Source organism: Haemaphysalis longicornis, unplaced genomic scaffold (assembly GCF_048455015.1).
Source record: "Haemaphysalis longicornis isolate Haplotype H1 unplaced genomic scaffold, Haemaphysalis longicornis Haplotype H1 scaffold_1, whole genome shotgun sequence".
NCBI lineage: Eukaryota > Metazoa > Arthropoda > Arachnida > Ixodida > Ixodidae > Haemaphysalis > Haemaphysalis longicornis.
The window spans coordinates 252,506,987-252,530,841 of NW_027526203.1; the positions used below are offsets into that span (position 1 = coordinate 252,506,987).

At 45.0% G+C, this 23,855-nt stretch overlaps 1 protein-coding gene across 1 annotated transcript in view; it reads left to right on the forward strand.

Moving 5' to 3' along the window:
- LOC144144311 (frequenin-2-like) overlaps positions 1 to 23,477 on the forward strand; it is a 404,396-nt gene extending 380,919 nt beyond the window's left edge. Inside the window, exons 7-8 of the mRNA XM_077675698.1 lie at positions 6,106 to 6,180; positions 13,229 to 23,477. Of these exons, the coding sequence (XP_077531824.1) occupies positions 6,106 to 6,180; positions 13,229 to 13,321 (168 nt within the window). The 3' untranslated portion in view covers positions 13,322 to 23,477. The remainder of the gene's footprint in view (positions 1 to 6,105; positions 6,181 to 13,228) is intronic.
- The last annotated feature ends 378 nt before the right edge of the window (positions 23,478 to 23,855 follow it).

A 23,855-nucleotide genomic window follows, 5' to 3' on the forward strand; every position in this document is an offset into this window, starting at 1 on the left:
TTTCTCTGTTTAGCTACAATGATTGCCGTTCGCGTAGAAGCAACTGTTGGGTGCAGCCGTAGCAAGCAGAGGAATAGCAGTAACGAAAAAAGCAGAAATTTTTGTTCAAAGCGTTGCCACCAGAAACAGCTTATTAGAAGTACCAATTCTGTGATTTTGAAACTAGGGGCCTATTCCCCGTTCTTTCGTCAAAGTTAGAGCAGTAAGTATCTTTGATTCTGGCAATTATCATGCATTGCTTAAGCCGAACTACTCAAGACTAAAAAAGATTCTTGGTGTTATGGTTACTGCTTGACTTCATTTTTCATATCGGTGTGCAAACGAACGACATCGTGACTGCGTTACTTGCCAAGTTCTGAGCACGCCTAAATGCTTGAACCACTGCCAACATCCGCAAAGCGAATCTTTCCAACAGCGACTACGTAAAATCGTCAACATCAACAATAACAGCGACAGGTACAAGTGCGTGTATAAGAGGGTGCATTGAACCGGGAATAACACGGGACAACAAACAGCACTGAGGTCCTTCCGCTTCATGAGTAAACCCGTAAGTGTACCTTATAAATGGCGTTTCCCTTGACGAGGAAATCAATGAAGCTGGCCAGGAGGGAAAAATCAATAGCGGAGCCTTTTCAGCCTAAGATGCATTCTGCTAAGCAGATAGTTTTGTGCGTCACGCGGCATGCCTGTAGCGAAAAGCTGCCAGTTTGTTCTTCCATTACGTGACACGGAGTGAGGCCTATACCGCAAAGGTTAGAGATTTAAGATGCCTGGGTTATAACTCTATTCGAACTTAACGGCACTATGGTCTGGAGAAAGCTACTGATTTTTATTACGCAAGTGGTCATTATACCAACACCACTATATTGTTACTGGTTAATTGGTTAAATATACCATCGATCCTTCAAAAAAGTGTTTACGTGTGCGAGGATAGCCTGCAGTGCTACACGAAAAGGAAAAAAAACTAAAAAAGTAACAAGAAACAAAACTTTTTACATGACCAATGTATACTCTACATATATGCCGAACTGCCCTGAGAATACAGAGAATACAAACCACGCCAGAAACATCAATGATAACGCATACTCACTACATACCGACGTAGAAACTGAGAACAACAATCCATCGCATGGACAGCACACCAAAAGTCAGAACAAAAGTTTTTTACGTAGACGACAAACGATTAGAACAGAAGGAAAGGACTACTACTGCCATAGTAAAATCAGTTCCGGCTGCTACAACAAAGCAGGTTTATATCGCATACTTCTATGTGAGACAATAACAGCGAGTTCACGACTGCAAATGTTTCAACTGTACAGATGAAGGACGTTGTTTAAAATACCGACATCTGCGTGGTAGAAGGGCTCTGAAGCCTGAACAGGCTTGTTACATAGGCTACAAGAAGGAAAATTGCGGTGTTTTCTTGCAATTGAAAGACGGACTGTTAGGCATTTTTTATTTATTTATTAGGAGTTCCCACCAACAGAAGTAGGCCATCTTGCATGGTGCACTATAAAGGTTCAAAACGACCGACAAAACAAACAATGAAATATGGTTACTTGTCGCGGAGTACAGTGAATCGCGAGATACAGTGTAGCACCGCATGTACACACGCACACACACACGCACACACACACACACACACACACACACACACACCTATATATATATATATATATATATATATATATATATATATATATATATATATATATATATATATATATATATATATATATATATATATATATATATATATATATATATATATATATATATATATACAGCGAATCAGAAAATGGGAAATGAGGGGCTCAGTGAAATAAGACAGCAAATACGGGTTAGCAGTCAAGAAAACCTCGGAAAGCAAAGGGGAGGTTGTGGTGGGTCATAGAAACAGATGAAGATTTTTTTGAGTCAGAAAGAAAGTGGTGAAAAAATGCCCGCCGGGTGGGATCCGACCCCACGACCTCCATAATACCGGTCTGGTGCGATAACCACTACGCTCCCGGCGGGGCTGTTTCCCGCCGGTAGGCGGGCATTTTTTTCACCACTTTCTTTCTGACTCAAAAAATTCTTCATCTGTTTCTATGACCCACCACAACCTTCCCTTTGCTTTCCGAGGTTTGCTTGACTGCCAACCCTTATTTTCTGTCTTATTTCACTGAGCCCCTCATTTCCAATTTTCTGATTCTCTACATGCTTAGCGAGGGCCTCTGTTCTGGCAGTCTTAGTGCCAAAGGTAGCTTAAGAGGGTAGTTTAACAAAAAAAAAATATACACACCTACAAACATGGCAATTCCATTCAGAACAAAAAACCCGATTCCAATGTACACAGAAAAATCGTTATACATCCAATGAGTGGGCACTGCAGGACGGGGTGCACATACCAACACAACAAAGCAAGGAACTATTGATTAGAACGACTTTCATTTCATTTCATTTATTTCATTTATCGGTCCTTAAGGGCCAGGAGGCATTACATAAGGGGGGGCGTACATCAAGGTTGTAACATCTTCGCAAAAATGTAACAAGGAATAACAAAAAAAGGAAATAAAAAGACGAAAATCAGCACTCAAGTGATGGCGTACATCGGGGTTTCATCAACTTCGTAAAAAAGTAAAAATGATCACAAGTTAACAAGGGACTACAAAAGAGGAAATAAAAAGGAAGGAAATTAGCACTCAAGTGACAAGGCGTACGTCGAGGTTGTAACATATAAAAAAGCGACAATGGTCACACATAGTAACTAGAAACAACACTAGAAGGAAATAAAAGCAGGAATGAACACTCAAGTGACAACAGCAAGACTAAGAATAAATTTTACAGGAGTGTAATAACAGACAAAGAAAGAAGAGTAAAAAAGAGATACGAAGAAGGCAGGTGGGGTGTTTAGATAGCATCGTTTGGGTTACTGATATACGTTAGTTTTTCGCGAAATTTTGTGCGATCGCCGCACGAAGCAATGTTATCCGGCAGCGCGTTCCAAAGCGTGACGGCGTGGGGAAAGAATGAGCTGCTCATCGCCGTCGTGCGGCCCTTTATCGCTGCCAAGGGGCGAGTGTGAGATATACGGGACGATGTCCGAAACGGGCGTTTCAGGAGGGCGTGTCCTGACCGAGTGAAGTAAAAGGTGTGCAGGAGGCAGAGGCGAGAAATTATGCGCCGCGAAGCAAGCGGTTGAAGAGACAGAGTTTGTTTTAAGGCGGTTATGCTGGTTCGTCTTGAATATTCTGAACCAATGAAACGAGCAGCGCGGTTTTGCACGGCTTGTAAGTCATCGCTGAGATAAGCTTGGAATGGGTGCCAAATGGATGATGCGTACTCAAGTTTTGGTCGAACGTATGTTAAATATGTAAGTTTTTTTATTTCGGAAGATGCGGATTTTAAGTTGCGTCGCAAGCACCCAAGTGTGCGTGAAGCTCACAGCGGATTTTTTGAATATGTGTCACCCATGATAGAGATGGCGTCATAAAAAGTTCTAGATGACTTCAAGAAAAGGCAGAAATTGTCAGAAAAGACAACCAAAAAGACCCAAAAACCGTCAGTATACACGGAGACAGCATCTCTCTGGCCGTTACAACAAAGAACACGTGGGGAGGAAGCGCTCGTAATGGCGCCGGAAGCCGAACAGAGTTTACTAATTTAGGTCTGTCGAATTTGAAGTGGATACACTTGAACACGAGAAATAAATCGCGTTTCCTGCGTCCAAATTCTAATTCGGCCAAGTTAGGCCACTTGAGGTCGTCCTTGTAAACGAATTTTTCATGCGGGGAGTAGCGGCGAGAAAAGATGCAGGAAAACCTGTGTTGCACCCTCTCCAAGCGAAAAGATGACGCACTCATACAGTTCTAGACTGCCGATGCAAACTCTGTCTTGGGAAATTCAGGACATTCTCCCATAGAAACACCACTCCCGACTCGGGTTGTCACTGTCATGATGAGTCACGAGTGGTTTGCTCACTAGATAAATCAATGTCCAATGTCTTAGGATATATATATATATATATATATATATATATATATATATATATATATATATATATATATATATATAGCGAATCAGAATAGGAAATGGGGGTCTCGTTGAAATAAGACAGAAATAAAGATTGACAGTCAAGAAAACCTCCGAAAGCAAAGGGGAGGATGTGGTAGGTCATTGAAAGAGATAAAGAATTGGGAAAGAAAGAAAGTGGAGAAAAAATGCCCGCCCGGTGGGATCCCAACCCACGACCTCCAAAATACCGGTCTGGTGCGATGACCACTATGCTACCGGCGGGCCGATTTTCTCCCTCCACTTTCTGGGGTATTTATGTTAAGCTATTTTTTGTTTCTGCGCTTGCGGGTGGTAGCCAGCGCCACTCGGACTACTCGGGGTGAAGGGGACATTCTTTTTAACCCCCTGGCCGTGACTCGAGTGTCTACAACATGTATGACCGCTACATGTATGAGTGTTAGTCGTGTTTACTAAAACTTTTGTTCTCTTTGCATCAGTGACCAAACATGTCGTCGTCTGTTTGCAAATAACGACAATCGCTAAGTCATAAAAGTTGTTGAACTGTTTGGTCTCATCAGCATGAAGTAAGCTAGGTAAATACTTCGTAGCGGCTCAAAAAGAATGCAAATTTACTCCGTCTGACGATGACGATGGTTGAAACGTGAAACCAAATGGCGAAGTGCGAAGTCGAAGCCGCTGCAATCAAAGTCAGAACATCAACTATGAAAGCGCGAGCCGCTTGAGGGTTACAGTACGAACTCAGACCACAGCAAACAAATCTCTCACGAGAAAGCTCAGCGCCCCCAGTCATCGTCGTCGTGAGACCATCGTAAGCCAAAGTACAGTTCAGCTCAGCCAAATTCCAAGGCCAACGCCCACGCAACGGACCCAAAGGGAATGCTGAGCGACCCGAATGCAACACAAGTTTGATTCCGACCACGCACGGGAGGCGTGGTCGGAATCAAACTTGTTTTCTTGTTTTATTCTTGTTTTAAACTTGTTTTATTCTTGTTTTCTCATCACCATCATTATCATGTGCCCTGCCATAGTGTAAAATGGGCTTTTCTGCAGTGCGTTTTGGTTATGACACCGTTATCATTGAGGCCAAGATAGCTTTGCTTTAAAATCATTAACGAATAAGAAAACCGAGAATGCCGAGTGTAAACCTGTTCGGCACACCAGTTGACGCAGAGTAACGACATCTGCTGGCTGTTAACATTGACATGGCAGGTTCTCTAGCGCAAAAACCTTTACAAAGTCACAAATGATCTGTGTTCAGGACCCACAGAGAACGCGACAGAATCCCAAGTTCAGTAAAAATGAAACAAAAGAAAATTTACATATACATCCGAAATTCATACGGTCGCAGTATATTATGCAAAACCCAGAAGGCTTAAAGGGCCCTTTCGCGTATCTCTGAGAAATACCAACGCTGTTTGAGACGTTTGATGCTTCGGCCACAGCCCATTCTCGATTAATGTCTTCCGCGCGCGGGGCGGTACAAGGTACACGCACTTTTGAGAGTCCTAGCACAACTTAGTGGCCGCCATCACATTTTGAGTCATCTAGAAAAGCAGGCTAAAGAAGTCCATCCCGCCCGCCTTGTTTTAAAGCCAAGAGGAGTAAATTCCGCAGAAGAAAACAAACAAAAAAAAGAAATGAAAGCAAAATAAATTGGCAGCCGGTTGCTCCCTATTTTCTGCTTGTTGTATGGCAAACGCTGGAAAGGTAGCGGTACCTAGCATGATAACTTTGTATGGCGTTCCCTTTCTCAGCGGTTCCTAGTGCTGCCTCGCCTTTTCTGTTACTATGACGCAAACTTCCACTGAGTTTGCGCCACAGTCAAGGCGATTTCGTGGCACTTCGTAGAGTCAGCCTTCATGTATTTTTACCTGCGACTAAGCTGTATACCTGCGGATGCTGCCGCGCTCAAATGCGAGTGAACCTGAGTTGCTGGCAAGTGTATACAATACGCCGATGCTACCTTCTGACCCGGCAGCAGGTAGTCCCTCAGAAAGTATAATGCAAGGCGAGATACTGTGCCGGTGAGTAAGATGCGGGAAAAGTTGTAAACAGTTGTCCCCTCATTTCGTCTCCACCTCTTAACAGGGAAACCAAGCGAAGGATAACGCCGAGGAGTCTCCCCGGGAGAGGGTGGACAAGATATTTGAGCAACTGGACAAGGTACGCCCTTTTCATTCGAGCTTTCTGCCAGCATGTCGTATTCTACGCCTCTGTATTAGACACCATCATTGTAACCACATTGTTTTTCCATGACCTTCCTCTTTAAGTTATGTTATATTACCACATTGTAATGTTTTGTACTCTGTTGCTTCTGTTATATTTTGTATTTTTGCTTTTCTCGCCCCCCTTACTGAATGCTCCTACGGGAATAAACAAATAAGTTGCATGGACTGGATTCACTAAGTTTATTTGCACCATGCTTGCTTCTATCCCACACCAAGTGCGATTGCTATCACCGTTTTCTTACCATGGCGCGCCCCGTTTTACAGCCGAAGTGTCGGAAGCCACAAATCAATCTGTGCACCCGGTAGTGCGTGTAAACATGCACCAGCGGGAAATAATCCAGGGGCGAAGAAAACAGGCATCATTTAAACGGTGGCATGCTGTCACTGGCGCAGCTCTCGAGCTTCTGTCGCTTTTACTTTCACTGAGCATGTTCTTATGATGACGCCAAGAGCGAAAGCTAGAGGGAGCGCCGTTGCTATGGCGATGAAGGTAGAGCGGGCACAGGTGTGAGCAGCTGCATCGATGCAAATAATCGTAATTGTAGGAGGAGGATAAGAGGCTGGGGTTATAACAAAATGGCAGTATGGCATCTCCATAGAATCCCTCCGTTGGCTGCACGCAAGAAGTGCACCGCCAAGACTGTGCTTGAACACAGGCTTACCCCTCTTGTACGTGCAGAAAATACCCGTCTGTGAATGAACAAAGCAAATTTGGACGCGTATCTGCTTGCTTCGTTTCGAATGTCGTGGAAAGACGGTTTTCTGACGCTCCTGTCTCGTAACAACCTTTCCTATCCAACCTCATGCAGTTATCCTTGTTTTTTTTTTCCTCCTCTCATTGTAGATGCAATGGAAGCCTCCTCAGTTGGCTTCAATTTTCTCGCGTTCGCACTTCTTGCAAGCCATCTATTGGTACCTTTCCTTTCTATGTTCTTGAAAGAGTTCGAGGAGGCTTTTTTTTTATTATTGAATTTTTAACTCGCCTGCCTTCCCTGTAGTTTTTAGCGCGTTTTCTTTTTATATTCAAGTCTATATTTTATTATAAAAGAAGGCCTCTATTCTGAGTTTTTCCTTATACTCAACCAAAAATACGCGTAATGATTTATTTTACAGGGGACAGTCTTTCGTGGGCTACAAAAACGCAAAAAATATTGGTGTGTATATCTGCATGTCTGTTTGTCCCTCGACTCAGGCTCTTGGCAAAAGGGTAATACAATTCTTGAACGAGACGTTTAAATAGGCACAACATTTCCAAACTACAAAATCTGGTAACATTGTCCGCACGTGTAACCTCGTTCAGAAAAAGGAAAACCCTAGGCACACTTGAAGCAAAACAAAAATACATAACTGATACAGGCCCGAATATTTTACTGAAAATAGACGTCGCCGTAGTTTTTGCGATAACAAACACAAGAAGCGCGTTGAAAACAGTTTTAACCAGCACATATATAAAAGAATTCACACTCAAGCCTGCATCTCGTGGCTCAGGCGCCGTGCCAAGCAATAACACAATGTCCCAAGAGATGGCGTGCCAGCACTGCGAACGCGGGAAAATTGAAGTGAGTTGAGCAAACCTCTGTTGCATTTATCATGGGAGGACCGATACAGAACGGGAAGAGAGTGAGATGTGGGCTGGGGAGAGAGGAGAGTCAGCTACATGACGGAGACTGCAAAGACGATCGTCTTTCGACGACATTTGGAGCAGAGCGAGCAGATACGCGACCGCCTTTTGCGGAGCAATATTGATACGTATGATGCACCCCACCTGTTTCAGTAGTTCGAGACCTTTAGGTATGCTCAAATATGCCAAATGTACTGTTCTGGCTGAATTGGGCCAAAATGCGCCCAGCGAATTTAAAGAAAAAACATATGTCAGTGACTATAAAATACTAATATGAAGTTTTAAGGAATAATAATAATTATATATATTATTAGGATAAAAATTTCAAAGAAACTTCAAAGCGAAATAATTGCTTTCATTATCGCCGCAGCTCTTCGCCTTCGTTTAGCTCGAGACATTCACATCTGAATGCTTTGAATGATTCATTTAACCCCGGAGTCAGCATAGTGGACGGTTGATCAAAGGCTCAAGAAAATGCATCGGCCGGTCACTGTTATGAGCCGTGCTTCCTCCGAGGCATGTTCCGAAAGGAAGGCCGAATGTCAATAATTTGTAAATTCCGCAAGGCTTCTTTGAAGTGCTACTTTCCATTAGGTGTTAACCCAATCCAGTGCCTGCATATGAGCGCGCACCTCATTTATGCTTTCCACTTCGACCAGGACGAGGAAATTCGAACTTGAATTTTCCGGGGGGATTCAATCCCACTTCCGGCGACCTTAAAAACCGGTGTTTTTTTGCCCCCATCCTGTTTTTCCAGATGGTCACGCATTAATTTGAATGCGTTATATTTCGCTTCTTCCACAATCTTTTTTTCTCTTTATTCTTGTGTAATTCGTTGTAGTTGAAGTACCCACGCGTATGTATTGAGTGTTAAGCTTCTTCCTTGCTGATTTCTTTCTACTGTGGCTTCGAGTTCAGCGCTTCATGACAAACATTTTCTATCATCCCATATTTTCCGCCATGCTATCCTCCCGGTTGCTTTTGCGAGCTCTTTCGCACCATTCAAGTACTCCAAAGTATTTGTCCATACATTAAAGAAAGGCTGTTTGCTTTAGCCATTTTGGAGTCCTAACCAGCCATATGATTTGTGTTTCTTTGTCCATTTTCTGCCTTTCAATAACATATGTACGAAATAACGCAATGCTCATCGAGCTGTCGCCGCTATTCAACTTGCTGCCTGGAAGTACAATTACTTCTATTGTGTAATTGAAGATTTTCAGTGCACGCAGGAGTGCTAGTAAAAAAACCACCCACCAAAGCCCAAGAACCTGAATAAATTGCACGATAAACCACTGTGCGACAAGGAATTCTGACATGATGATAAAAACGTACAGTTGCTCTAAAATGTTTAGTGCAGCTGAGGAAATTTTTAATGCGTTTTATCACGCCAAAAGCACTAGAGACGGAGGAATGGCGACAGACCATTTCACACTTCCGCCTCCCGTACCACATATAGAGCGCACGGCAAGTGCGTTGGGTGGCGTAACTAATATACATCAATGAAATCGCTATACCCAGCACAACACGTATCTATTGAGAATGCATATTTAACATAACTGTTTCCTAATCAAAGCTTGTTTCATTTTCGCCTCAAAGGGCCACCCTGCCCTGTTGGCCGTTTTTTATTGATGCTACCCTGTTACACTGTTTTTATTTCCCCTTTTTATGCAATAGTGTGGACATCGCGGGTCTAACTTGGGTACAAATTTGTTGGAGGCGGCAATGTTAGAAAAAAAATTGCCCGGTGATCAAACCGTTGAATGCGAATGGGCATCCGGGCGCGATCCCCGTTGGGACAGATTCGTGTTCACGAACTGAACTCCCTTTTACCCCGTCCTCACCATCCCTCCAACCTCGGAGCCACTCTGTCCTGGTGTCCACTTACGCCGAAGCTCCTGACCGAAAACAACGCCCTAGAACACTGTGCTTGCGTTCGGGCTAGTAGGTATTCCATAACTTTCATCTTAAGCGCACAAAAAACAGATGGACACAGAAGACAAGGGCAAGCGCTTGTCCTTGTCTTCTGTGTCCGTCTGTTTTTTGTTCCCTTAAGATGAACGTTAAAGAACACTGGGTTTTCCGCGCACTACTACTGTTAGTGCAGTAAAATAGCCACTTCACCCACACCTTTCGTTTACGAGCAAAAAACCTGAAAGCCACATGGCTGGAAGTACTAGTTTCATGCATCGCTCCTGTGCATGATACATGCGTATCGCAGGAAATAAAATTCCTGCTTGAAAACATTCCGTTAAACCAGGCTACCAGCGACACTCTCCGAAAAAAAAAAACAGCACAATTTCCATCACCAATAACATTTTTTTTTGTTTATAAAGCAGAATTTCCAATCCTCCGAAGAGCTCTTTCAGTGCAGTGACCCAAAACGAACAAAAGTGAAGCCGCACGCTCAAGGTTGTATCTAAGATGGAAGGACCAGCAGTTATAGCATTTCCCGCCGCTATATAATACATTGAGATACGTGGTCCGAACAGACTCATGCATAAACGACGCCTGCCGCTTCCGTACGCTCTCACTGAATAAATATTACATTCACTTCCCGTGGCCACCCACTGAAAGAGCCACAGAGACAAAACCGGTCGCTGCATGTGTATAAACAGCTGCAGCGAAGGTGCGGCCTGATGTCAGTGCCTACGCCAAGCCTAAAACATGACGCATCGAGCAAGGGCGAGTGCCATAAACGCAACAGCATCTTACCCGTGCAATGTCCCGCTCACGCTTACCGTCGCCCTTTTTGGAACGGGTGCTTGAGTTCTTCATCCGTGTGCTTTCATTTCTGTGCCTCATATACGGGCGTAGTGCCGGTATTCCCAAGTCGTCTTGTGGTGTATGGTACTACAGCAATCGTTCAAAGTCTAACACAGTGTTCTTACAATATCTACGTTGAGACCACAGTGAAAGATGCAGGTGATGGTGAAGGAGAATTCCCCGTCGGTAAGAGCAAGTCTGTTGGCTCAGCGGCTACGGTGTTGTGCTGCTGAGCGCCAGGACGCGGCCTCGATCCTGGACGCGGTGGCTGCTTTTCTGATGGAGGCGAAACGCAAAAAGCCCGTCTGTCGAGATTCTGGCGCAGGTTAGATAACCACATGTGTTCAAAATTAATCCGGGGAGCCCTTCTCTACGGCGCGCCCCATAACTACTAGGTGTAGGTTCAGAGCGTTACACCCCACAATCAACTATTAAATTGCGCAAAAAATCTGGAGGACGCTGAAGCTCCGCCTTCAGGCGTGGAACGCAATAGCGTTATCGGGCCCCATTCGCATCGCATGTGAACTTTCCGAGCGCTAACACTTACCGCTCCCCCCCGCACGCGTTACGGTCCCGGGGTTTTCAGTCAGTGCCGCAAGGTGGCGCCATGAAATCTTTTGCTCACGCTCATTTTTCGCACATGGTCAACTCCGCCGACACCGCCGGTTTTTTTTTTTTCTGCCACACCAGGACCAAAACGCTAAAAGTTATTACGGTGTGATAAGTCAAGCACCACACGACACGAGCGGAGCGCAGTCTGTCAACTAAAACTTTTTTTTTCTTGCGAAGGCAACAAAAAGTTAGACGAAAGAGCAAAGGTAGAAGGCTGAGAAAGGTGGGCACGAAGGGTCGGGGTGGTGGTCCGGGCAAGACAGCAATCAGGAAAAGTGGCATGCCGGTATCGGTGTGGGGGCGCCGAAAAGTAAAGGCTACGTTGTCATAGGTAAAACTAACAATGCATAGATAAGGTTAAAAAAGTTATAAGATGTTACAAAGACGAGTGGATAAATGCCTAAAAGCCAATAACCACTGCTTTAGCCACCCAACGACGTTACTTCGGCGCATAGAAGGGCTACACATTGGGCTGTTGACGAAAGCTGCACCGGTTTTGCCCATTTGTGTGCCAACTGTCTTAGAAGCGCGCGTTTCTCCAACGAAGGTGATCAGCCTTATGTATTGCAATAAATCGCCATGTTGCTTCCCGTAAACTATGGCAAGAAATTTGCCTGTTCACCAGGCGTTCGTTCAGAAAACGCCGATCTGCCCAATTTGGGTTTTCCTACCCGCCGCGCAGTGGCTTAGTGGCTAAGGCGTTGTGCTGCTGAAACCAAGCACGCGGGTTCAATCCCGGCCGCAGTGGCCGCTTTTGTGACGGAGACGAAAGTATAAAACGCCCGTGTGTTGAGATTTCGGCACATGTTAAAGATCCCCAGTTGATCTAAATTAATCCAGAGCCCTCCAAAACGGCGCGCCCCATAGCCCAGGCGTAGCTTCGTCGTGTTAAACCCCCAAATTTAATCAATCAAACCAATTTCGCGCTGAGCACACTAGAAGGGTATTTTTTACACAGCAACCTTGTTTATATGAAATGCATTCTGCCAGATTTCGCACTCTGCAGCCTTACGTAAGAGGTTTGTCAAAGTGGGTTTTCTTTTTTTTGCATAATCTGCCCAGTTTGATGGTAGTTAAAAGTATGGTGTGGACGCCTGCTCTGCCTTCTACTTAGGCACGGGACTAACGTAGGCACGTGACTAACGCTAGGCTGGGACTTTTTTGGGGCACTTGAGGCAAGAGATGCACATTACTCGGGGAAGCAGCCAATGCAACTTGCGTTTCTAATTGACAGAACTTGGCATACCTCATACCTGCTACCTGAAATTTATTTCTTTTTTCTCCTGCACTGCGCCAAAAGCTTGTTCTGCGATGTCACAAGTTGACCAATATGACCTGGCCCCACCAATACCTCTGTGTAGCCTTATCTCCTACCACTTTTATTTATTTAATTTCAATTCGTGGGCTCGGCAATGTTTCTACTTCCTTACAGTCGTCTCAGCATTCAAGAGGGATGCGAGAAAACCTGTCGTGGTTCGCCAAGATATTGCTTACAGGCGTTTTTGCTATTTAGGCAGCTTTGCCCGCACTCAGTGCGCAAGAATGACGAAAAATAGTTTATTTCACTTGTTTTCAACGTCGTCCAGAACTTTAAGCGAGGCCTTGGAGCACAATGCCAAACCTTTCATACCCTGTTAACCCGCATAAAGAGAGTTCAAATGATGACCCCAGTACAGCCCATTATTTAGTAGTGCGCGTGTCTGTCCCCATCTGTGCCTCAGAAAATGTGCTGAGGTTTTACAACCCCTACAGACGACTGTCGTCTTATGCATGGCAGTTATACCTTAGCACATTTGTTAAGACCTTTGCGGCCATTTGTTCTAGCGCAAAGGCCACGCTGCTCCATACAGACCGGCGTGGCCTCCAAACGTCTTCGACACCAAGCATCTACAGCCGGGTAACACGAATCCTGAAAGCTGGCATAAGGAATTGTAATTAGAGCCATGATAGGCGAAAAGCCTTTGACTGCTTTTCCTTGCGTTCGCAGAACCACGACAACCAGCTGACCCTGGACGAGTTCAAGGAAGGCTCGAAGCAGGACCCCAAGATCGTGCAGGCCCTGTCTCTGTATTCTGCTTGAACGGCCGCCTTCTCTCCCCCTGGGCCAGCGCAAGACGACGATGACGACGACCGCAGCAATACTCGCATGAGCCTGTGTGGCTCTCTCTTTCTCCTCTGCCCCACGAGCTATCATCTTCGCTTGCTTGCCTTTTCTGTGCTCCTTCGTTCGGCCTCGTCTCTCCGAGGCGTTGTGCCGGGGGGTTTCCATTTGCGAACGGTAAACGACGGACGACGGAGTAGACAGTTCCGCTAGACCGGCAGCACTGATGGCGATGCGCTGCGCTGAAATTCGATGAAGCCCCGCTTTGTGACAGCGCGAGTCAAGAGGCCCCCTGCAGTCGATGGCTGATGGGAAGGGAGCCTATTTTGCCAAACTCCGCTCGATGCGGCAGCTGCGGCGGCAGAATGAAAAATGGGCCAGAGTACTTACTCGATTCGGCTCACTGCACGTCTCCTGACGTTTGTTCAGGCTTTCAAGCACAGGAATTTGTTTTATATTCATCTTCACTCACTGTGCCACACGTGTGTGACGTCTCTTGCTCATCCAAATGTTCATTTCGCCCAGTTTGAGGGTTTGAGCTAAAAATGGCGTCGTTTAGGTGCATTCCTAGAGTATTTACACTTCATTCAGAGGAAAGTTTAAAAAACGAATAATTTCAATGCATCAACTTGGAAAAGCCCAGTCCTGCTATAGCAACATATCCGAACCAAGAAATCTGGAGCAGGCAACAGGCGGAGCGTGCTAAAGTCAGACGTTTCATTTACTGGATATTTGGACTCACACCATTCAAAGCGTTGCTGTTGCCTTCCGGAGTGCGCACTTCAAAGAGATTTTATGCAGGAGTGTAAGATCGATGCATTTCAAAATTACCCTTGGGTGGAAAAGGTGAGGAGGGTGGAATGACTGGACGAGCATCTTAGCCAGTTTTCTGGAACGGCTAGATTACGTGCGAGGCGTTTACTGTGGTTCAGCGAGTACGCTGCAACAGAAATGACTTGCATAAACCTAGGATCACAAAATAATTTCTCTGGCACGAAAACCACCAAAGCCCATGTTCATTTGTCCATTTCAAACTTTGGTGAACAGGTAGCAAAATAATGTTCATTCACGAACAACGCGTCTCGAATATCTTTAGCACCGGACGATTCCTTTAAAAATGCAGCATAAGCGACCACTTTGATACGCGATGTCAGTGCTGTGTAGGTGCTGACAAAAATAAGCGGACCATGTGTTCATGAATTTGACGAAATTTCTCCGCCCTGTGCCCGCCCACCAGGTTTTAGCACGGTGCTTGAAGGGAACATGAAGGCGAATTGCAAGTACGGTTCATTCAAAAGATTTTGACGTCGTAATAACAATCATGCCAACTGTAGCGAAAGCTTTACAAAAGTAAGCTAAGTAGTAAGGGTGGCGGCTCACCAGTCACTTAGTGGCGCTCCCCTAAGACGTCACAAGAACTAGTCTCTGGAATTGGCGGCTGTGGCCAAAGTCTACCGCCAAGAAACGTGACTGGGCGGTTGTAGTCGAACCCCCCGACCTATGCGATGGCAGCACTTCAACACTTACGTGAAGTTAACATGCTGACAACTCCGTTCTCAGTATTTGTCCTATCATTTGTCCTATCATGTATAGCGCGGAATCGTGACTGGTGATCGATATTTTTTACGTGTTTTTTAAAACGTTTTTGCTGGCAGGAATTAAGTTGAGTGAGTTAGCAGAAGATAGTTTCTTTAAATAAAACGACGCTCTATCTTGCCTTCATGTTCCCTTTAAGTTCTGCCCTCTGAAATGAAGACCGCCCACACACCGGCACCATTTGCCAGCAGTCGCACAGCGGTTCTCTCGAATTTAACCCGTGCTCCGTTTACTTTGGAGTGCGCATATACGTCTAACCTGTTACAGAGAAAGCTGGGGGAAGTAGCTATTTATTGGGGAGGCCCCTCAGCTCACTCCCTCACTTTCGGCTATTCTCGGAAATGATCGAATAACGCTATTTAAATTTTATCGCCCACATCGATGGATTCTGTTTCTGCTGTAGTAAATCTGTCATCCGTTACAGCGTAGATGTCTCCACAGGAGGAAAGCCAACTTTTTCAACCACTTTTTTCTTTCGTCAGAGTCCCTTGATGCTTGCTAGTTGACTTGTTCACTCAATCTACACTAGTTTCAACCGGTTGACGATACAGCCCTGTGGGGACTTGGCCGGAAGAAAGTGTCACTGCTGGGGCATTTGCATTCGGGGCCAACTTGATTGATGTGAGGAAACCAGTTTACCAAAATAACACACAAAAACGCCTTAATGCGTGGGCCTAAATAAAGTTCAGCAGAGTATTTCAAAATACACCCCCTAAATAAAGCGCGTCTACAAAATCACTTGGCTGGTATAATGCAGTGTAAGTCGCTTCTCGCCCGACTTACAGCACTGCTGTTGCTAAGTCCTCTAAGGATAGATGTACGTTTTGTTAGATTGAACGCCTGCCTCGTAAGAAGTCCGAAAAACTAACGCCTACTGTATTGTGTGAGCTTAACGACTGGCTAGACACGCACTATTTGGGCCGAGCACACGATCGTTGTTTAAAGCTTAAAAACGGTAGTGTTTTAAAAGTCGCGATCCACGAAAACGCCTCTCGCTTCATCTATGGTAGGTGTTAACATAATTAAATTACAGGGTTCCGCATTTTATTTCTGGCCCTCGTGGTTTTCTCAGCAGGCGCTGGTCCTTTCTGATACTGCCTAACCGCGGTTATTAAGTGCAGAGGCGTTTTACATCAAAAGTTGAAATTTATGTCTACAAAAAATTGACAAGAAATGGCGTTTGTCGAGGCCTACAGGTCTCCTACCCCGTTACGTTGTATAACTGCACACGACGCTGTCTCGCTAGGTCCTACACAATGCTGATTTTATTTTCCTTTCCCGTGAGCAGCGCACCAACTGTTATTATTAGATCTGGAATACTTAATGTGTTCCAAGCATAACATTTTCTTTATCTGCTAAGTATTCAGGGAAGGATAATTTGAACAAGGACGATCCTTCTTTTATCCGCTTGTATACCGTTGAGCTTGTGGCCTCCATAGAGTGTCGCCAATGTTCGCTAAGCCACCAGAACACCTTTCACTCGGCCAAACAGAATGGCTCAAAACGTTTTCCTTTCCGAAATAAAAGCATCCCGCATTCAGAGGGCTAAAAAATGCAGTAGCATCTATTCGAGCATGCTTTCAAGCGTGAAAACCTCCTGCGGCGCCACATTTTTTTCCATGCTGTATGAAACCTGTTCACAGCAGCATACTGTAAACGGCCTGAAGCGGTTCACAAAAGCTTACACCCACTGCAGCGAACGTATGAGCGAATTTACTGGCTCGCGCTATGACGTAGGAAACCAGTCCATACAGGAAACAAATGGTCACCTAGATTTTGCCATTGAAAAACGCGTACCGGGGGTATTACATGTCACGTACAACATGTATCTTAAACAATAAAATGCCAATAAATGCTGAACAGTTATGTCTAGTTGGACGGATATCTAACTGATTGGAAAAGTTAGCGATTAATTGATACTAGTGCCTAAGCTAGAATTTCTCAAGCTTATATATAAAACATTTCGGTGGATATCTTTTGACCTTGTCGAGAAGGAAATGCTCCGGGACTTTTCATATTCCTACGGTGACATGCTGCGATCTAGGGAGTAATTAAACGCGAAACCATTCCATTTGTTTTTTAGAATATTGTTGAGCTGATGTGGCGCCCCATTCTTGGGAAGAAGGCACAGAAAGGAAATTCTTATTATACAACACGCCAATTTTTTTTATGTATTCGAATCACTGAATACTTTATCAACCTTCAACCATCGTTGCTCAACAAAGGTGAATGTCTACATTGCTAGGCCTTACGTCGTTAGGACAGTATTTTTTCTTGGAGCAATATTCGACGAGAGCCAGCAACAAACACCGCTAATAAACTATAGTACAGCAATTTATTTAAGCTGAACTATTTTTTTCCTTTTATAACGTCGGCCTTTCCCTTGCACTCGATGTTAATATATATACTCTGTCTGCATTAACTCGTGGAGTATTGAATGCGTTACGTTTTTCCTTTAAGGGCTCGTGATATACCGGCATTCACTGCATGCAAAAATAAATAACTCAATTAACCCCCAGCCTCGGGTCCTCCAAGGGTGTCGTAATTGACGTAACGACGTTCACCGGAGCCGCGACGTCGTGGTGGTCTTCTTTAGGCTCTTTAGCTTGCGCAATTATTACTTTGTGTTCTCGTTAATGGCACACTTGAGTTACCATGAAGACTACGAACGCTATTTCTTTCGCCAAAGCAGAAAGAGTCGAAAAATTTTTTTAGGGGGGAAGACCAGATTGAAAAATTACTGGCACTGAGATTAAATGTTTCCCACAGATTGGCTTCAAAGATCAGGCACCCAGCTATTCGATGACGGTGTGAGTGCCGAAAACGTTAACCAGGATATGCATTTAGTAATTTATCCAAGCTATACTTTCGTTATGAAGCAAGCCGGAGGAGCATCGTTCTCCGTCGTGTCCCTTTTTTTTTCGAAGTTTTAGTTGGACTACAGCTGAGGCGCTTGTCAATATATTATTGTAGTGTCGTGCTACGTCCCGGAGTACTTGCGATGGGCCACTGCTTGCACTGCTGATTGGATTGTAGCGGCCTTCTCCGCGCTCATCGATTGGCTCAGTGTTTACTTTTGACCCCACTAGGTTTTCAATGGTCAGCGGCAAATGACAGGCAATTTCCTTTTATTTATTTGAGCCTAATCTACCTCCGCCGCTGGAAGTTCTTGTGTCTGTCCATGTAACGTGCACCTTAACACGATGACGCAACTCGCGTAGCGCACAGTGAGTGAAGCTGCGAGTCCGACGAGTCTCAAAAATCGCAGCTCGGAAACGGTTATTTGGGACAAACCCTATCATTTCAAAAAGAATTATTGATTCAGATAATTCAACAGCAAACGTTTAAAATAAGCACAGAAACAGTTATCCCCAAGAGGGCGGCGAGCAATGAGACGTCAGTGCTGCCCCGTCCAGAGCGTCACCAGCAGGAGACAATCGAGAGCGTCGTAGCTCTCAGCGATAGTGCGCTTGCAACCCTTCGGGGTCGCACGGGCGCAAGTAGTCCTCATGCCTGTAGGGAGGTACGTAGCCAACACCCTCCGATGCAGCCCGCTTGTCGGAGCCGCGCGGGCGTTGCGTGTCATGTAGCGCGCTCTTTGACGCTGCGCCCTGGCTGGCTGGCAGCGCCCTTTACATAGTGCGCGCTTATGAACGGCAGCGCCCCTGAACGGGCCCCAGCCCCGCCTGTAGACCAACAGCAGCAGAGTTAGCTGACCACCCAAAAAGCACACGCACGGCGCCCGCCTCCCTTCTCGGCGCCTAGGGCTCTAGACAACACCTAGACGGAGGATGTGTACGGGCCGCAGGCTGCTCGGTCTTTTTCCATTGCTGTACCAACGAACCGGCAGACCAAGTTTGCATTTGCCGTCATCCTCATCGCTTTGGCCGCAATCGGTAGAGAGCACTGACGTGTGCCAGCACGGGGAAATGCGTTGCATTGATTTTGTGTGCATTTTGCCTGCAAGCTTAATATCGTAAAGTGTGAACTCTGGCAATAAGTTGCGCGAATTCTCCTCAAGAACATTGCTGCAGGCTGTTTTACTGGTAGCCACGGTGGCCGTCTACGAGCTTGTACCCCAGGTCTGGTGTACACTCGGGCTGGCGCATATTCCACGCCTTAGTGCAGTACTGTAAAATATAATAGGAGATATCCCAGATATTCCTATACTTGTATTTAGTTTGAGACTAATCAATACTTCAGTGAAGGATTATTTTGTATAATTTCTTTATTTTACAAAAAAAGATATATACGTTATGCTAAACCGTTGTAAATGGGGGGCAGCGGTTGGCTCTTGAGCTAGTTTAGTTTTCCTCGGTTTCGATTTTCTTTAGAGACATCTGACCTGCGGGCCGCGGTAGCAGCATTAAAAACAGCCCCAACACCAGTAGAGACACCTGAGTTACTGGTCCTAAAGCTACGCAAAACAAGCTCGCAGATACGGTGGCATGTAGGGTTAAGAGCATTTTTGTAAGGAGAGTGGCGCAAGCGTTGACAACCGCGTATGCTGCAGTTTTCATGGGAAGGCTTCGTCAACCGTTTGTCATACTTCACACTTGAACAAGTACACGAGCGTTATCTGCAGATTAAGTAATGAAAATTAAAAGCACCGCCTGTTTACATGTGTACCAAGCTACAACCGCGACCGGATACCCATTAACGAGAATGACCACAGCAGCATCTGAACAAAGCTTCTCTTTTTCAATAACACTGGCAGATAACCCTGAGTCACGTAAATGTAAACCCCAGAAAGAAGCTGGCGAAAAGTAGAGCTTTCTGAATGGCGCCGGTGCCACAACAGGGACAGCAGGAGTTTAGATAATTGTCAAGAGCGTAGGCAGAGCAAGAGTCAGGAAACTATGAGCGTTCTATTTCCTGTAGATCGCGCTCTGCCGGGGAGGAAGAAAAATCGACGAGTCTGCGGCCTAAGTAGTAAACGAAGGGAGGAAAACTAAAGCGCACACAGCTCCGTCCTTGCACGAGTTAACCACCTGAAGGAACGCAGCCTCCCCAGAGGAATAGCGCTGTCTGTACAGCGCTTCAAAGCAAGAGTCGCCCTCTCACGCATATGTATACAAGGATCTCCCTGCCGCTTAGTCGCCGCACGCGCTCGCGTGAATCGGGCGAAGATACTCACGGCTTATGTCTTTGGAGCGAACTAAAGTGAGCCCCTTGGATGAGGCTGGAAGATGAGGGCATGTCTCACCCTGTATTGTAGATGCTCGCTCGAGGGGGCCTTTGATGAATCAGTGTGACAGTAGCTTTGCCTATCTCACTCATACACCCAGCTAAATGCCAGAGAAATTTTTTTGTCGTGGTTGCACACGTGTCTAGGACAGTTGTTCGTGTTCCTACATTTGCGGGGACAACGAAACTACTACGTTAGTTGGTTTCCTACCAACTGTCCCCCTTCAACGGCAGCTGCCAAAAGCCACAGTAAAATCAAAAGGAGCGAAGGTCATCCAGCTAGGTGTGGTATATCAGTGACCTCAAATAGTGCGCACTTGAGTGGTTTTGATTATTTTATTGTTGAATTTGTGTGTAACAGACCAAAATGTCTCTGAAGCGGCCAAAAAGGCGGTCCCTACTTTTCATGGCGTTTTTGGTGTAACCACTTGAACTTTGCAAAAGGGGCGGAAATAAAAACAAGGTGCTGACCAGGGACAAACAGAAAAGCAAAAAAAAAAAACACCGCACGAAGTCTTTTTTAGGCATGCAAGGGTGTGCGTCTGTTGACCCCGACAATGTCTGCGATATTGGCCCTCACCTAACACGCACTCGACATCCGGCAGTCAACTTACAGTTACTGTTGAAAGGAAGCAGTACCACTGTCCCGCATTTTCCGTGCGTGTAAATTTTTTTTTGTTAAATAGGCACGAAAGGAAAGCACAGCCCTGTATTCTATTTTTGATCAGTAGGAATAGGAGTAAATTTTTCTCACACTTGCACCAGCTAGAACGTTTGTGCAGTTTAGGCAACCAGGTGTGTAAGTGTAGAAAATTAAGCAATATTCGAATGGTTAGCACTCGTAGGATTGACAGTCATCAAGAAACGTTATTTTTGGGAGAGTGCTTGCGCGTGGAGATCACGTGAAAATGAGGATAACATAAAACACCTTTTAAAGTACTCTGCCTCGAGATTTGGGGCACTAAGCGCAAGACACAACTCCGTCAATGAACAAGGAGAAATGCGTTTGGATCAAGCGTGATCCTTTACTGTATGTTAAAAACACGCATTTCAGGAACTACTGGAGTTTCAACCATTTTAGCGTAGTTCAACCGCTTCTTTTGTACTTTTATTTTGAGTCTCTTTTCGCACCTTCTTGTTACGTTAACAAAACATAATATATTGCACTTTCCAATTAATCCTTTATGATGGGAAAAATTAATCGTTGGCGTGAAAAAACGGTTGGCATAGTTTCCATTGCAACACTGTTGGTTTCTTCTGAGTAGCCAAATTGAAGGATTCCGTTACAACGCCATATTTTTGCCATAGCGCAAGGTCTGTTTCTGAAAGTGTTTGTGTAACTGGTGAAACTTTACATGCCAACAAAAAAACATATCGACATTGAATACAAAAAAAAACACCATTTATAGCGATGGAAGGAAAGCAAGCTAAATCAAACACACCTTTTTACAGACCGTATACACGCAACAAAATGAAATGTGATGGAGGCGAAAGCGAAAATTCTCCTTGGTTCGAGATTTCGGCGCACGTTAAAGATCCCCAGGGGGCAAAAATTAATCCGGAGCCTTCTACTGCGCGCCTCATCGCCTGTGTAGCGTCGGCGCGTTAAACCTCATAACAACAAAATGAAGTGCTGTAGCGCTCCAAAAACGTCGTGGGTGCTCTTCGCCACAAGATACCAGAATGAGCCATCGCTGAGACGAAGGGAAAAGTAGGTCAAAAGCCTCACACTAGAAGTTTGCTCATGCGTGATCTGCGCTGCGGCAGTACAGAAAGCTAGCATACCGTTCTGCACTCAACTAGGTTACAGCTGAAACCAAAATTTCAAGTCAAAACTGTCTCTTCGGTGATCGCTTTCCTTTTTTATTCAGATTTTACTCACCACACCAGTACCTGGGCTGTAAGCCCTGCTATAGAAGAGGGCAGCGGATTGAATTAAGCCACCGGGGGTCTGTGCCGTGCGCAGAAATAGCGACACGACCGTTTTAATTTTTCGCCTCCCCCAGAAAAAAATGGACGTGGCGGCTGGGATCAAACCCACGTCCTCCTTCTCAGCAGCACAGCTTCGTAGTGACTGAGGAACCGCCGTGGGTCGCTCACCAAATTCGCTCCGTCGCTTGTGAACCTTAGTCATTCGGGTATCTTGTGACGAGGTGTGACAGCGGTTGTTTTTCAGGATGCATATTTTCAGCCTGTTAGATGTTAATATTTTAATATTTTGATTGTCGTTTAAAATGTAGAGGGTAGGTCATATGTCTACGTCTGTTTTTCGCTTGCATATGCTATATGCTTTAAGCTCGGTACACTGGCAGCTGTACTTTATCTAGTTGAAATATGTTCCCTGTAGGTAAGCCGGGAGGGACTCTTGCGAAGGATTTATGAGAGTTATAAGGGCTTGTGTAGTGTGAGATAGAAGGCGAATCAACTTGCTTGTCTTATTTGGAGTTGCTTGCCACACGAGCACTGAAAGTTAAATTTGACGGTAGGTGTCATAGAACGCGTATATAGAAAAAAGTCAGCTCCTTGCATATTTTTGCAATGCGTAAGGTCACATACGCACAGGTCCAAGAACAGGAATCATAAGGAATCCCATAGAAGCGCATTGAAAACACACATATCAATTAGTTTAACCTAAATGGAGCCCAGCATAGAGATCTGCGAGGCGTAGATGAATGGTGAGGCATTTAAACAAAACTACAATCGACCACTACATGCTCTTTTAATTAATAATTGAAAACGTACTAAGTACCAAATTTTTGCTAGAGAAAACGAATCTATAGCGTTTACTCTATTTACATTATGTTGTCTCAGAAGAGTATACTGTTGTGACGTTTGCACTGCTGGTGCTTTTTATCACACTTCTTAAAGGCACCTGCCAAACTCAGTTCCCTCACATATGTTTTATTGAATTTGATTAAATAGCAAGTGCTTTGCCAATGATTGCTTCACTTGCAGCATTTTACAAGACGTGAACTTAGCAAGTGTTGATATTTCAAGAAAAAAATGTTACGTCTCCGCGTGCAAGCGAAATTGTCTGCCTTCTTGAACTTCTTGATGAAGTACAGTCGCTCTTTATTTCCCCCGATTTTATTGCTAAAATAGAGATAACCTCCATCCGCATTGTTATCGCGTGGCCAGCATGGTTAACCCTATTTTCTGGTAACTGGCACCCTCTCTTCTCTGATATCAGAGTCACCACTTGTGAAAAGTCTACAATTGTACAAAAAGCTCTTTTCTCTTGTCCCCTCGTGTCAGAGAACCTCAGTCCCTCGTTGTGCGGAGGAAATGCCCTGGTCCTTTCTGCGTGAGTTTTGTTGCACCCAAACGAATAAAATTTGTGTTCCGAGTTCGACCACGTGTATTCATTTATCCTGCAGGGCCCAACGAAAACTGCTGCCTCACCCCTGCCCGTCAGAAATATGGATGGAAAGGTGGTATGCCGCGGAGTTTTCGTCTTTTACCGGGACATTAACGCCAAACCTATTAGAATTTTTTTAACCAGTGGGAAACTGCATGCACATACGGGATGATTCCGCAATTCTTCGTTTTCTTAATTCAGGTGTTCTGCTTTATGCCTTTACTCGGTTCAATACATTTTGCGCGGCAAACACCACGGCGTCATCAGCAAAACCAGCTACAATGTCGCATAAACGGCTGTTACCCTTACTACGTGCACGGGACTCGGTAGTCGACGAAAACAGGACATTTACAAGTGTACCAAATTGTACTA